The sequence below is a fragment of the Gobio gobio genome (genome assembly GCF_949357685.1).
Source record: "Gobio gobio genome assembly, chromosome: 21".
Lineage (NCBI taxonomy): Eukaryota > Metazoa > Chordata > Actinopteri > Cypriniformes > Gobionidae > Gobio > Gobio gobio.
This window is the reverse complement of record NC_137117.1, coordinates 17,961,009-17,978,291: the sequence shown is the minus strand read 5'-3', so window position 1 is coordinate 17,978,291 and position 17,283 is coordinate 17,961,009. Positions and strand designations below refer to the sequence as shown.

At 38.0% G+C, this 17,283-nt stretch overlaps 1 protein-coding gene across 1 annotated transcript in view; it reads right to left on the bottom strand.

The window, feature by feature from the left end:
• Positions 1-3,308, bottom strand: part of itga5 (integrin, alpha 5 (fibronectin receptor, alpha polypeptide)) — a 65,781-nt gene extending 62,473 nt beyond the window's left edge. The window contains exon 1 of the mRNA XM_079802446.1: positions 2,918-3,308. Coding sequence (XP_079658572.1) covers positions 2,918-3,114 — 197 coding nt within the window. The 5' untranslated portion in view covers positions 3,115-3,308. The remainder of the gene's footprint in view (positions 1-2,917) is intronic.
• Positions 3,309-17,283: the final 13,975 nt, after the last annotated feature.

Genomic DNA, 17,283 nt, shown 5'->3' with positions numbered 1-17,283 from the left:
AAGAAACACCCCACGAAGATGTAATACGGATACATGATGTCACCGTTTTCACAAAATCATGTTTTTGTTGTTTACACGGAGATGGTAAAGGCATCGTTTTTTCACCTTTTTCAAAAGCTTGCGTTTCAGGCCCCCAAAATTCCATTGTCATGTAAATGAACAGCCAAAACACATTAAAAGTTTTCCATTTTCAGTTGTGTCAAGTAAACATACTGTAATTGTATAATTGTTGAATTTGTTACAAAAGATGCTTTTGATAGCAGTGGTGCTTTAAAGGGGATATCAAATAATATGACTCCCTTAATATTTTTAATAAAATAACATCCTCTTTAAAGCACCTCTGGTAAATAGACAGATGTTGGGCAGGATGTCCAACTAGTTGACCATCTATCACATACAGCACCGGAAAAATACACATTCTATCAAACGCCTGGGAAGAAAACTCTTCATATTGTGCATTCTTTCACCCCTTCACTCAGCCTCCACTATGAGGCCCATCCATCCTCCTCCACAACGACATCTCGGGAGTGAAAAGTTCAGATGAAGTCACTGCAGAGAGAGCTGCCTCTTGCCATGACTTCACAGTTCATAAGAATGAGGCCAATATACTGCATATAGGAGTGGGGGGGCGTACGGTCTAGAGTATTAGACTGGAAGTACAGGGTGAGGAGTTTAAATACCATGCCGAATTACATCATCAGAGAAAACACAGGCTTATAGGTGCACACACACTCCTCTGACTCATTCAACCATGCGTCATGCTCTAAATCATCCGCTGCTTCTGAAATTCATCTATGTCAGATACCCAATGGCAGACTAAAACAATAGCTGGAGGGTCTGCTTTAGAGAAGGTGAGCAATGAAAGAGCATAAGAGACTAAAGTGAGAGGAAAGGAAAGGGCTCCCTGAAAATAACACCCCCAAGAAACCAGAGCCAGCATGAGCCCACTCTGACTAAAGCCCCTCTACAGCTGTGCACGGCTAGACGCAGCCCAGCAGACAAACACAGATGGAGATGGCTGATTGTGGCGTGTTCTAGTCAGGACATGCGTGAGTTGATTATTTCTGCAATCATACCTCCGACCAGTGCCGCACAGCTGTCTACAGCTTGAAGAGAGTGAGTAATGCAGCCAAAGGGCAGGGAAACCCAACAGATCAGCAGTGTGATAGAATGGCATGCATCATACTCGGTGATTTCCCCTTGGATTTATCACCTCATATGGCTACAAAGATCATATCTATGGGTTGAAGGTGATCATAAGGTCTTTCAATCACAGCTAGATTACATTTACGATTACTGCTGCTCCATTCAACAAAATTCTCCATTCAAAGCTGTGCCGAAGGCAGACTGCCAGTGTTTGGGGGTACATAAGCACCTTAAAGATCATATCGGCTTCTGGGGTAACATTACTAATCACTAGGCACTTACTCGCTTTTGGAATTTCATAGACAAATATGAAGAGAGAATTATTTTAGGGAGATAAACCATCCATCTCCCTAAAAGAATTCTCTCTTCATATTTGTCTATGAAATTCCAAAAGCGAGTTGTGTGACTAAAAAGTTTAGGAAAAAACAAGCACATTGCAGATGACCGCAAGACCCAGCAACAGATCAGAAATGTCTAACTTTTGGCTTATTTCCCTCCAACACTCTTAAAAATAGAGGTTCCAAATGGGTGTTTTAGCATCAATGCCTATTTCGGTTCCCCAAAGAATTTTTCAGTCAACAGTTTTCCTTAGTGTGACAGTCTAAAAATCGTAAGAACCCTTTTCCACAGAAGAACCCATCACATAATCTAGCAAATGTCATCTTTGAATGGTTGGAGATACTCATGCCGAAGACTTTAAGTGACTACAACACATGCAATCAGAGATAATTATGGGGGGGCAATCTTCATTCCCCTTAAGAAGAGCTGGTACCTCACTATGGCTTCATCATAATAACTTCTAGTCAAGTCTGATAAATGGAAAAACCATCAGTGATGCCACTGACAGAGATACATGCTGCATGTTGTCATCCCTTTAAAACACACACAAACACTTCAGGCTTGCATTACACAAACACTCAAACTTTAGGACTGTCGCTCCCCAACTGTGGTGATATGCTTTGATGTAAATGGCAGAGCACAGACTGGGTTGGGACTGTAAACAACAGTTGGGGGATACCCCTGGTTTCATTGCCCCCTGGACTGGTGAGTGTTAACCCTGAGCTCTAGAAGACTGTAGTACACGATGAAAGAGAAACACTGAATCAATGAATGAACTAGGTTAAATTGTTTCAACCTTTACAGACACAGACCACCACCCCAAACTCTCAGCAAACCCAGGGACCACATGAGTATTGGAAAAAAATAAAATAAAAAATGTTTCTCTTCTTAAGAACATTAGCTAACATTCCTATAACAAACATATTTAAAAATTGGTAAGAAATCAATTAACTGTTAAAAATGTCCATCTATGACATTCATCTTCTCTATGGACCCATGAGTTCAGAGTCCCTTGGTTGAAAAACTTGGCTAAACTAGTCTTATTCATCACACTGATAAATAAGTAAGACAGTACCTTCTGAATGACAGTAACTCTTCATACTATGGTATTGTACTTCATACTGTGGTGTCACTACATTAACACTAATTATTTAAGATAAAAGCGCATTTGAGCCACAAAAAAAAACAAAACATACATACATACATAGGGTTTTATCAGGATGTGCTGCGATATCAGGGTTGGCAAAACACCTAATCAACCGTGTTGTGCGGCAATTAAAGTTATTAAATAGCACTTAAATTGTAGTACATTTCTTATATTAAATAGCTCCGTGGTGGGTAATGATCAGTGAACTTCTGGTCTAGTTGTAATTTTCTTTGAATGCACGCCAAGCCTCCTCAAAATCAATATGTTAAATATTAGGAAGCCTACCTTGACTCAGTCATATAAAAGTCCACCGAGTAGCCGAAGTAACTACCGTTGGGTCCGTTAAACACCGCTGGGTTCTCCACATCCAAGTTGAAGGCAACAGACAAAGGTAGAAGAATCAAGAGAGAAAGTCCCATTGGAGAGCAGTTCGGGTTGTGTGAAGACGCTGAAGTCTTTGAACGGTGCCTTTTGGAGCCCATTGTAATCGTTATGTCACAATCCACCTCTTTATTAAACTTCTTTCAGAACAAAAGGGGGCACTTGAACGGAATCCTCCTCAAGATGCTGCCTCACGCAAATCTCATGCCTTAGTGAAGTGTATCAGCTTGATCCTTATTTTTCCAAGCGCTCTGTTACGCGCCTCCGTCTATCTGTCCCCTTCTCTCCTTTCTGCGTCCTCCCTCAAGCTTAATTGAAGGGGTATTAGGAGGAGGAGGTTCAGTTCTTCCACTCGTGACAAACTCCCATAGAGGTGGAGCTAAGAGCACAATTCACAAAGTGGGGAAATAGAGCGGGACAATATTGAGACGGATAATTTCATTAATCAAATGAGGGGGAAATACATGCAAAAGCAAGAGGATAACATGTAGAGGATAACAAAGGGACAAACCGTGAACTGTTACAAACGCAATACACATCTTAACCTTTTTATGGATCATTTCTCAAAATAAATGCCTTTTTACAAAAGCTGATCTTACATTAAATGTAGGCCTATTTAATATTTTAATCATTCATGTTGCTCACACTAAATGAAAAAGCCTAAATGTGCCCAAGTGCCCCCTTTTTAAATGTCATTTAGATGGGACAATTAGCTACTTGTCCTTCCTTATCCTTTTATTTATTGTTTTGTACATCATTTTTATTTAGGCTACTTATTTATGTAGCATGCTTTTTATCAGGAATTCCTGTTCAAATATCATGTCATGTCTAAAATCTAGAAAATATTAATTAAATTAAAAAATATAAAAAATTTAAAAAAAAAAATTAGCCTATATATATATTAGCTTAAACAAGAAAGGATGAAAAGTGAGACGTGACATATGTTCAACAGTTCATCTGTCCACTTGAAGGACTCTTTGCATAGTTGTCACAGATAGCTAATGAATGATTAACCCTTTAAACAATGAAAGAGCTGTTTTCAAAGTCCGTTATCCTCCAAAAAACGATCTCCAAACTTGTTGCCTTCAACATGAACCTTCTCTGCATCGAGTTTATAGACGCTATGCTGATAAAGCTGGTCAAGCTATCACAGAAGTATCTGAAGCAATAGCCTAGGCTAGCCTAGAAATTCCGCATTCAGGTATTACGAGTCTGTTTTAATTAGGGGAAATGATGCTTATAATACAAGCCTGTACACTGAGCAATCTCCATTTATAGATCTGACACCGTGAGTCAGACTGTAAAAAAAAGTCAGGACACACGGAGCTGGGAAATTGCGCGAGCTGTAAAAAGCCACTCCATCGGCTGGAATTAAGAGTGTTGTTTTAGTTGATTCAGCCTCCCCAAGGGATTGAAATGGGGAGCCAAATTTGGCTGTATGGCTACAGGGAACTCGTCGTGAGAAGCTTTCTATTTGGGAAAGTAGGGTGTGAAGGGGGAGCTCACAGCTGTCGGACCGCGGCAACACCACTTTCAACCTATCTCTTCCTCTTTGCTCAAACTCATGCTGCTGCAATAACCTGTATCTCAAGAAATAATTATTCATTTATTCTAACGATACCCGCTTCGTGAACAAATCTTCCGTTTGAATCGGGCATTTCAAAGAACCAGTTCACAAAATGAATCACGAGAGCGATGCTCGAGTCAACTCATTGAATCAATGAACCAAGACTCTCTTTCGAACCTAAACCTGTTACCAACAAACATAGGAAACAGATGTGGTTTCAACAAATAACTTTTTATTAAAACGTGAAAGGATTAGTTCACTTTAAAATTAAAATTACCCCATGATATAGGCTACTCACCATCAAGCCTATGTATATGACTTTCTTCTTTCTGATGAACATAATCAGAGTTATATCTTGACTCTTCCCAGCTTTATAATGGCAGTGAGAGGGTCCATTGAGTTTGAAGCTTAAAAAGGTGCCCGTTCACTGCCATTATAAACCTTGGAAGCGTCAGGATATGTATTAATATAACTGTATTAAAATGAACACAATCTGAGTTATATAATACACATCATGGAAGAAGAAAGTCATATACACCTAATGGCTTGAGGGTGAGTAAATCCGCTGTCCGCTGATAGGGACCACGTAAAGACAACCACTGAATCGGTTATTAGAAACGTTTCTTTCTGAAAAAACGGATTCATGGAAATTATTCCCATAATCGATTTGAGTGTTTCTCAAACTACACTGCGCAAAGGTGTTTGTGATCGCCAACAAAAATCTTGTTATTGTAGTTTGACACTTTGAAGTTACATATTATGTCAGTATTTTGTTGACTAATTAAACATTAAAAGCCATACTCTTGTCGACTAGTGAGCTGGAAGTAACCAATTGAGGAATTTTTCGCATAAATGAAAGGCAGGAATAACCTAGTTAATTGGTGTTGTATATTATTATAAGTAATAAGTTAGGGTAGTGTCAAGCACGTAAACTCACAATTCTTGTGGTTATTGTATTTCTTATGAGATTGGGCGGGGCCAGATTCTGAACAACGTATAGGCGTGTTTACATATACATTTTGGGTGGTCTGTCAGGGTAATTGGTCAGAAGCTTGAAGATTTTATGAGCCATTTTTGCTGCTTGTTTTAGTAAATGGTCTTTTTGGACTAGACAGGAAGTTTTGAATTCTGAAAGTTAGCTGTTTTCATAATACAATGAAATTTTTTCTCATGAAATAACACCTAAAGTTCCACCTCCTGGAAATTGGGTTTATTTTGTCCTTGCATTTTTTTTACACCTACTTGATTTCTGTCATACACCCCATAAAACATGTACAGACACTGATGCAGAGTGATGCTGCTTACATATACAATACATATGTATCCTGCTGACACTACAAGGGTCAAAAGTTTGAGGACCTCAGAGAGACTTTAACATATACAGTTTAGAGAGAGATAAACGGTTACACAATCGGGCTGTCTGCCGCTGTGAGTCGGCCCTCCACACCAGAAGGTTATCCTCCCAATTACCTGAGAGACTCTTACATTCTTGACACTATACACATTATATCTGCTGTGCACCTGAACATCTGGCACCATGAAGAGAATGAATGGTGTACATTTCACAAATCACACCACGAATCAAAGCATCCAGAGAAAAGCGAAAGCAAAGTCTTATTCGTAATGTAAAGGAGTCATTTTAAAGCCATGGCATGGGAGGCCTTTGTCCAGATCTGCTATAGCAAATGTTGAGTTAGAATAACAGGAAAAGATTAGGTAATGGGGCTGGATGTGGGTCAGCTTTTCATGGGCTCTGCAAAAGTGGTGTTATGTCTGTAGGATATTGCTTGGATGTTGTCTTACATTAAGGGGCATTAACAAGTGGTGTTGGTAACCAAAAAATTTAGTGGTGTAGCGGTGCTGCATATGCAAGGTTGGTATGCTGCATATATGAGAACACAAAAAAGCTACTTTGAACACATGTAATCTTTTTTTCACAGGGTTCGATGATTTAAAGGGATAGATCAAACAAAACGATTTTTGCTTTCTTTTGTGGAACACAAATATATAGCAGAATGTCCAAGCTCAATTCAATGAAAGTCAATGGTGGCCACTGGCCAGTCAAGCAGGATTTAACGCAACTCAAGGCCGTAACCACCATTGACATTGAAGGGGACAAGTCCACCCCCCCAATAATTAGAAATGGCCAAACTGTCCCTCCCAATATTTGAAATTCTTGCACTTCTCCACTGCACTCCCATTACGCAGCTCTCTGTATGTTAGGATGACGGCAGTGGCTCAGTGGTTCATGTAGGTTGTCTGCAAACCAGAAGGTTGGTGGTTCAATCCCTGGTTCCACTTGACCAAAAGTCGAGGTGTCCATGAGCAAGACACCTAACCCCAGCTGCTCCCGACGAGCTGGATGGCGCCTTGCATGGCTGACACCGCTGTTGGTGTATGAATGGGTGAATGTGAGGCAATATGTAAAGCGCTTTGGATGACCATGGGTCTGTTGAAAGCGCTTTATAAATGCAGTCCATTTACCATTTTTTTGGCTCGTTCAGTCTTCACACAGACAATCGCGTCAATCTATCGCTTAATGCCATTGCGGGGACTTTCTGGTGAAATCACAAAACAAAATGCACACAAACGTGTCCATGCTCTTAATACACAATCATTGAAGTTTGAACATCTTTGATTTTAATGAAGAAAAAAACTATATGAGGGCGGATTAGAACCTGTAGCCTTCCACATGGTTTACAAAAATTCTACCACCAGACCACTAGGGAATTCAAATATTAGCATTTGTCTATTGTCTTTATCTATTGTATTTATTCACTAATGGGAAGAATCTCGAGACTAACGATATATGTGAAGCAAATTGATGCAAATATTATTTGCAAATAGTCGCAAAATTATTATTTCACAACTAGAATTTCGTTCACTGTTCTGTTTCTTTATGCTTTATCAAAATAAAAAAAATGGTCCCCCCTACGGCCTTGACGCAACTAGCTTAAAAGGGTTAGTTCACCCAAAAATGAAAATTCTGTCATTAATTACTTACCCTAATGTCGTTCGACACCCGTAAGACCTCCGTTCATCTTCGGAACACAAATGAAGATATTTTAGTTGAAATCTGATGGCTCTGAAAGGCCTCCATTGGCACAATGCACGGTTCACTCTCAAGACCCTTAAAAGGTACTAAAGACGTCGTTACAAAGTCCATCAAACTACAGTGGTTCTACAATAACTCTATGGAGTGACGAGAATAGTTTTTGTGCGCAAAAAAACCCTAAATAACGACTTATATAGTGATGACGATTTCAAAACACAGCATCATGAAGCTTCAAAGCGTTATGAATCAGTGAGTCGAATCATGATTCGATTCGCGTGTCAAACCGCCAAACTGCTGAAATTTGCCGATCCAAACTGCTGAATCGACTGCATTGTGCATTGTGCCAATGGAGGCCTTTCAGAGCAATCAGATTTCAACTAAAATATCTTCATTTGTGTTCCGAAGATGAACGGAGGTCTTGCGGGTGTCGAACGACATGAGGGTAAGTCATTAATGACAGAATTTTCATTTTTTGGTGAACTAACCCTTTAAACTTGCAGTCTGTTCCTCAAACAGAGGTATCATATGGCTTCGGAAGACTTTGAATATTGAGTTGTATGATATGCTTTTTGTCCTTTTTGGAGCTTGTCAGGCCTTGGTCCCCATCCACCTTCATTATATAGAAGATACAGTTTTCCATGGATGAAGGAAAGTCATACATGTTTCGAACAACATGAATGTGCATAAATAATGACAGAATTTCTTTTGAGTGAACTATGCTTTTAAGTTTTCACCACTCCATGGGTATATTTAAAGAGCGGGGAGTATATGTGTCTATACAGAAAGTGATGGATCACTATTTGGGAGCTAAAGTGACTTGTGGAAATTTGCTGTCCTTGGTTCTTCTGAGTCAAGAGGTTTGTCATGCATGTCTGGAGTCTAGACAACATTCAATGCTTCTTTGAGTTTAGACACTACAGGATGAATCTTTCGTCTGTTTCTTTCTACACCATCTCTTGAGGTTTGTCAAACTACAGGAAAAAAAAAACACCTCTCATTTATCTCACAGGATATCACACGAATTGCATTGAGCACTGAATTACTGCCTGCTCGTTTCCGGTGAAACATCATAAACATTGTTTTCTTGTGATGTTTTAAACAGAAAAAGGACAAATTGATTTCGTTCACTCCAAAAACGTATGTTCCCTATTAATATTCTCCAGTGTGGCCCATAAATACCTTGTATTTTGTATTTCATTTGTAGGTGGGGGACTCTCATACTTGCACTGTGACTTCACAAATGCTGCCATGGCAACTAATAGTGATCACAACAAAAATAGTGGCGCATGCTGCACTCCAAACAGCTGGGGAGCTGTTTTAAGACACAGCATAAACATATTATACTCCTAATCATTTGCATTTATGGATATATACACACAGGTGTTACATTCACAATCACATGGTACCAAAATCATGTGTCGTTCATTTCAAGGCTTTCATTCATAACCGCTTGCAAGGCCACATAACGTGAGGTTTGTTGATCTTAGCATGTATGTTACATATAATATATAATATTATATGCAATCATTTAATTTACACAGGAATTTAAAAACTAAATTAAGAATTACAATGGCATGCTGTCAATGCACACACAATAATTTTGATTCATCCCTCAGTCATATGTCTGACTGTTTTATTAAAGTTATAGTAATCGTCTGTAAAAAAATGTGCTTATTTAAAGTCAAGTCTAATTTTTTTCCTTTTGTCAGAATGTTTTATTTATTTATGTATGAGTACAGTGTACAATAAGTACAATATAACAATATGAGTACAATATAATTTCCTGCAGGTCAGGTTGAAAAAGGTAGAAAAGTATTGTATTGCAATTTTATCCCAGAGTAATTTATTGCCCCATAGGCTTCCATTATACACTCGATCAGGCATAACATTATGACCGGTGAAGTGAATAACACTGATTATCTCTTCATCACGGCACCTGTCAGTGGGTGGGATAAATTAGGCAGCAAGTGAACATTTTGTCCTCAAATTTGATGTTAGAAGCAGGAAAAATGGGCAAGTGTAAGGATTTGATCGAGTTTGACAAGGGCCAAATTTTTATGGCTAGACGACTGGGTCAGAGCATTTCCAAAACTGCAGCTCTTGTGGGGTGTTACTGGTCTGCAGTGGACAGTATCTATCAAAAGTGGTCAAAAGAAGGAACAGTGGTGAACCGACGACAGAGTCATGGGCGGCCAAGGCTCATTGATGCACGTGGGCATCAGCTTCGCTTACACATGAACACATGGCACCAGGATGCACTATGGGAAGAAGGCAAGAAGCCGGCGGAGGCAGTGTGATGCTTTGGGTAATGTTCTGCTGGGAAACCTCGGGTCCTGCCATCCATGTGGATGTTACTTTGACACGTACCACCTACCTAAGCATTGTTGCAGACCATGTACACCCTTTTATGGAAACGGTATTCCCTGGTGGCTGTGGCCTCTTTCAGCAGGATAATGCGCCCTGCCACAAAGAAAAAATTATTCAGGAATGGTTTGAGGAGCATAACAATGAGTTTGAGGTGTTGACTTGGCCTCCAAATTCCCCAAATACAATCCAATCGAGTATCTGTGTGATGTGCTGAACAAACAAGTCCGATCTAAGGAGGCCCCACCTCGCAACTTACAGGACTTAAAGGATCTGCTGCTAACATCTTGGTGCCAGATACCACAGCACACCTTCAGGGGTCTAGTGGAGTCCATGCCTCGTCGGGTCAGGGCTGTTTGGCAGCAAAAGGGGGACCAACACAATATTAGGACATAATGTTATGCATGATTGGTGTAAATGCATTACTGTAAGTGGAATTTGTAATAAAATATTTGTTTTACAAAATTAGTTATTTATTAGTTTTTAGTAAAGAGACAGTAAAACCCTTATGTTCAGATGTTTTAAACTTCAAAAGCGAGAACAAGAAACTGAAACCATTTTACTACCATAAAAAAGGCGTTTTTTTTTTGTTAGTAAACTTGTTCATATTTGTGCTGGCAGAATGCCTTAATCTCTCAATCTCTTATCAGGATCTAAACACGCAATCAAGTGAGCTCTCTTTTTCCTCGGCCCTTTCTGTCACACAGCACTTCACCTAACTTCAGAAAACTGATATGCATCACTCAGACAGGAAATGCCTCTAACGTAAAGACCTGCCTTCACTTCCTGCTACTTCAACTTATTGCCTCTCTCACGTATAAAGACTCTGTGGAATTTCTTTCCCTCATTCTGTGCTTCTTTAACATTTTCCTATGAAAGGGAGGAAGTTTTGGGAGCTGGTGTTGCTGATAGCAGCAGATACCTGTTAAATTGTGAGTTAGCAGATGGATGCAAGTTTGAGAAATGGGATTTTGGCTAGTGGGAGAGTTCGGCTTCCCATTGTACTGTAGAAGCAGAGCGAAATTGACCTGATCTTTATAATTATAGAGATCTTTTGATGATGCTAAGACTAGAATCAATATTTCAACAAACCCCAAACCAGAATTATTAAACTTTAAAGCATAAATCATTTGTGCTACATGAATGATATCTCAAATCATGCGGTTTGTTCCTCAAAGCGATCTAATGTACAGTCTAGCTGATGATAAAATGGGTAAAAAAAAAATCCCATGGACAAGCATTCAAGGACTGACTCAAGCCATATATAACGTGCCCCTATTATGCTTTTTCGAATAGGGTGTAATAAAAAATGTAAGGTGTAATATAGCTGTTTGTGAATGTAAAAAGGTTTGCGCCCAAACAAAATCTTACTGAAAGATCGTTTTTTTTGTTTGTTTTTTGGAGATATCAACCTCAAATTTGGAACACAACTTTAGTTTTTACTTAGATTTTCTAGCAGTTTTATATTTCAACTAGTGCTGGGGAAAAATGAATCGTATCCAGAATAAAAGTTTGTTTACATAATATATGTGTGTGTACTGTGTATAATTATTATGTATAAACACACACACATGCATGTATATATTTAACCCTCTGGGGCTCTTCGGTCATTTCTGACCCAGAATTTCTTTTTTTAAATCGTAGCTTCATCGGAATGGTCTGAAACTTGGTGACTTTATTGGTACTTGGTATATATGAACACCCAAAAAAATTGGGGACAGGATTTGAAAAGTCTAAGTGGTCGTAAAAAAAATATTCACACTCAGGACCTTCGGGTCAAAAATGATCCCAATAGGAAATGAATGGAAAATTGGCAAAAATATGAACATACAGAGTTTTTTTGTGCATACAATCTCAGCCAGGATGCAGAAAAAAAGGACTCAACAGTGAAGGGGTGAATGTGTAAAACATCAAGAGTGCAAAACAGACAAAAAAACTCTCTCTCACACACACACACACACTTATATACACACAAAAACACACGCACACACAAATGAACGCGTGTCATTCCAAAAGCTAATTTTGGGAAATGTGTGAAATAAAAGCAATTATTCATCAATGTAAGAAATAAAGTGCACAGAAATGAAAGCATGAGACTGTAAGCCATCAAGGTTGCAAAATAGACACACTCACACACACAAACACACATAGGGAAAAGAGACTGGTGAAACTGTAACAGAGAAATGTGAAAATATGTGAAATAAAATCAATGAATCAAATAAAACAATGGGTAACCAAATGCTTTCCATTTGTTCTCTTTCTAATGCAATGTTCAGGTTTGACTCTATTATAAAGTAAAACTGGCACTTCAAATTACCATTTAAACCAACCAAACAAACAAAAAACTTGACAAAAATAGTCTTTGAGAATCTGTTATTATATATGAAATGGTAATTTGAAGTGTGCGTGTGTTTTTGTGTGTATAAGTGTGTGTGTGTGTGTGTGTGTGTGTGTGTGTGTGTGTGTGTGTGTGTGTGTGTGTGTGTGTGTGTGTGTGTGTGTGTGTGTGTGTGTGTGTGTGTGTGTGTGTGTGTGTGTGTGTGTGAGAGAGTTTTTTTGTTTGTTTTGCACTCTTGATGTTTTAGAGATTCACCCCTTCACTGTTGAGTCCTTTTTTTCTGCATCCTGGCTGATTTGTAGATTGTATGCACAAAAAAATGTTTGACCCGAAGGTCCTGAGTGTGACTATTTTTTTACGACCACTTAGACTTTTCAAATCCTGTCCCAAATTTTTATAAAACGCTTCGGGTCATTTTTGACCCGAAGTACTCCAGAGGGTTAAAATAGCATAATAGGGCACTTTTTCTGGAAACAACTCAGAACACCCTAGCAACTGAATAGTAACACTCTGGCATTGTTGTGGTGAGTTTTGCATGGGTTTTCTTCAGAACAGCCCAAAAGTATCTCAATTTTATAAATGTGAATCTCGTTTTGTGAATGAGAAACAGTTCAGTTTCTTTTCGTTCCTTCTTTCTTTTACTTGTTCGTGATAAAGTTTAGCATGCGTTGCAGACGGTGCTCTGATCTCCGTTTTTTGATGTTTAGTTTGTGTTGCTTGGACCTCCTTCAGATTCTCTGAGAAACTTGCTCCAGAACTACATTGCTCTTCAAAGGATCATTAGAATTATGTCCTCCTGGAGAAACATTGCAGACTCCATAAATTCTCACACTGTGTAATTTCATTACTCTGGTCTAGAAGTACAGAAGGTCACCGAAAACACTGTGTTTTCTTACTGGTGATAGGTATGGTATAAACACGGTCGTGTGTGTTTCTTTGGTACTAGGAGAACATAAATCAAGAAAAGTAATTTGAGAACCCAAGATATAGAGAAATTCAGATCTGAGATCTTAAGTCATATTTTCATTTCTAACAAAACATTTCCCCGCCAAGTGTTATTATTGCATTACCTCATTACATTACAGGCTAGGGCAGTGGCTCTCAACTGGCTTTGTTTTAGGATTTACATTTTACATTGGACAGAATTGACGAATGTTGCATTAAAATATGTCATTTGTAACTGGCCAACAATATGCAAAATTACTAACAACATTTACTAGCCTAAATCTGGAACAAAAAATGGGCTAAATATTGTGTAAGTAAAGTCATATTACAGATGAATTTGAAGTTTGAGTGGATACATATACTTTAATAAAAATAAAAAAAATGGACAGGCCTATTTAATATGTATTAAATATTGTATTTGTTTCTTTTCCCTGCTCTCTGCCCCACACCAGTTGAGTCATGCTATGAAAACTCAATAAATTACCCTTTCTGATGCATAGTTCAATATTTTCAACTTTAAAATAGGTTCTTTACACACTGTAAACCCTAATGCTCAAAATAATTAATTGGTTTGAGTAGAGCCAGCTCAAATTAAACAAATTAGTTCAATCAAATGAACTTTTATGAGTATTTAGAACTTCCTTTTTCTTTTGAGTTCACAAAACCGACACATTTTAAGTAATCTGAATGGTTTCATTGTTCATTGAACATGTTTCTTCTAATCTAGACAAACTTAAATTTAAGCAAAACTGGGTTGGGATTTCTATTTCCCAGCATGCTTTGCCATGACACTCAAAAGGGACAGTAAATGCCAAAATTAAGTGTTAAATTATGATTTTTTTTTGTGTGCAAGATTAACATTAAGTTGGAGATTTAGTAGTTTTGTTATGCTAGTTTAGAAGAGTCTCTGTTATGTTGGTTTTTTGTAGGGTTACCATCATGGTGACAAGTGGAGTATGAGCGTAGTTTGAGAACAAATATAAGTTAAATGTATTATATCGCTGTCCTCATTCAGTAAGTGCTATGCTAATGCTAATGCTACCAAAGCATTGTGTATCCAATTAGCTAGTTAAAGCTATAGTCAAGTTTCCACTACTAAAAATGTGAGATTACATTATATTTTAAAGTTAAATGTATGAATTATGAATTAGCTTAAATGTATGAAATAGCTTACTCAAATATTTCAGGTTCAGAGCTATTAAAATGCCTTTTTTTTTTAGTTTTGCCAACTTAATCGGGTTTACAGTGCATATTATAGTAAACATAACTTTAATTGAATTCATTTCACCTCATCCAGGTATATTTTATGGGCGACAGAGGAGAATATTGTTCATCCGGTGAAAAATAAAGTCCCAGTGGTGGCATTTGTCCCAAGAGTTGGGGTCAAGTTCAGAAGTTGTAAATTTAGAAACAGAAAATGCAGTGTTTACATGCGGCTGACCCCTTGTCTTAAAGTACTCTAACTCTCATCTGTTGTGTCTAAAGTTTCACTGTGCTATTTTCTTTTCCAAACACAGGCTGGCACCACAGGAAACCGCTCTTAGATGACACCTAAGTTTGAATTGTTCCGAAACCTTCTTTAAAGAGCCACAAAATGGTTCACGACGCGTGCTTGTCTTTAATGCACATCCGCTAGGATCCCACACTGAGACATGCGGCGTAGTATTCTGCATTGAACCCCAGCTCAGAGTTCGCCAGACAACTAATGAGCCACATAAACATCCCACCAAGCCTTTTACAGTGCACTTATGTTGCCTTAGCATAGGATCAGTTGTTATTCATGCAACATTCATGCAAATAGTGTTTATGTTTTTTGTTTTTTTAATTTCATGTAAGTCAATGAAAATGTCCATGTTAAAGGAAACTTCATGTATGATTAAGATTTTACCATAATTTTGAGCAGGTCCCCGACTTTTACATGCATGTTTAGGAATCACATAAAATGTGTGAAGAGAAGAAGAGGTATGGGAGGTTGGACAGAGTCAGCAGCAGAGCGGGTCTGTTGACAGAAAGTGTAAAAAGATCTATGTGAAGGCCTTCAGGGTCACCTCAAATCCGCAAGACGGCAGAGGTGAGAGGGTGAGCATGTTTAGAGCAAACATTTGAGTTAACGTCAGTTTAACATAAACTGTTCCCAAACCTAACGAGCTGCCTACATAGACATCACGCATCATGAGTGCTTTTGGTCATTTCCAAAATGTGGTAAGTTCACTTAGCTTGTGCAATGCATTCTGGGACTGTCTTCCATCATACTATGCAGAAGAGTGTGTATTAGAAGGTAGCATATGTATCTTGCCCAATGAAGGAAATCCCAGAATGCATTGTGTAATTCAAGATGGAGTATGAAGTGAGAGAAATAGAAATGATAAACATACACTACCCTTCAAAATTTTGGGGTCAGTTTCGTTTTTTTTTAAACAACTTAATACTTTTATTCAGCAAGGAGACATTACATTGATCAAAAGGGACAGTAAAGACATTTAATATGTTACAAAACATATTTGTTTTATATACAAAAGTATATAAATGTTAAACTTTTAAACTTTACATTCATCAAATAATCCTGGAAAAAAAAGGCATAATGGTTTCCACAAAAATATTAAGCATCACTGTTTTCAACATTGATAGCCATAAAATATGTTTCTTGAGCATAGAATGATTTCTGAAGGATCATGTGACACTGAAGACTGGAGTAATGATGCTGAAAATTCAGATTTGCCATCACAGGAATCAATTAAAATCTTGAAATATGTTCAAATTTTATTTGTAATGATATTTCACAGAATTGCTGCTTTAGTGTTTTTTTTTTATCAAATAAATAAACAATTTTTTTATAATAATAATCTTACAGACATTACTTACTTTGTTCATGTTTATTTAATAAAAAAAAATTAAATTCTGAAATATACAACTAAGATAGTTAAGTATAATTAAAAATGGACTGTTTACCCAATATTTGTTATGTTTTAATGTTAAGAGTTAGTTTGCTTAACAACATGTTAATGGAAAACTCTATTAGAATCACTTTTGAGTTGTTGAGTGTCCTGAAAGGAAGCTTGGAACAGAGCTTGTTTTCGAAGTTCAATGTTCATTTTAGTGTTTACTTTTCTCTTTAAGCTACAAATGAGGACATTTGTCCTGTAAAGTCTCTGTTAATCTCATAACGATCTCTGGTCACTTGCTAATGAGATCCTTTGAATTTGTGCAATTGAGTAAACACTTAATGACATAGTTGGCATTTTCCAAATTCTTACTTTTAAAGGGTTTCGCTTGAATGAAACAAAACAAACATACTTGTATTCTCTTAAACCTTTATTTTGTGATATTAAACGGCGACATCTCTTGCGATGACAGCAACAATACAGAAGCAGCTTCCATTCATGGGCTCCACTGACGTTCTTCTACTAAGCGTGCGATTTAGCATTTACTTACTCTGTCCATTGGTCTCTTAGAGTAACAGTGGCCCTCTGACCCCCTCCTGTGTTTTCTCATTGGGTTAAACCAAGTCAGGGGGCAGGCATGAGGCCCAATGGGGAAAAAATATAGAGTATGGGTTAATGTGTTTGTGTTGGTGGGTGTGTGCGTCCAGGGCTCCTGAGCACAGAACAGACAGGCAGTAAATCAGGCTTTTAGGGGGATGCCACAGGGGAACGCTGTTCCCTCTATCTTGAACCCCGAGCACACATACTCATGCACACATAAATAAACACAGATCACAAATGCAGTCATTCCACGTCCATGGGCTTCTAAAGTTAGAAGCATTATGCTCAAAAGTATTGCTTGCTGTAGTCCATACATCTTTAAAAATCAATTAATTCCCATTCAGAATCCTCAGTATGGGATTATGGAGGCATCTTATCATTCGATTAGGTCAAACTGACTGATTTTTTAAAACATAAAGATACTCGAAATACTACGAAAGATTGCCATGAGTCATTTTCACAACATCTGATATGATATATTTGGAATAAAATGGCTGACTTCATTATAAATAAAATGAA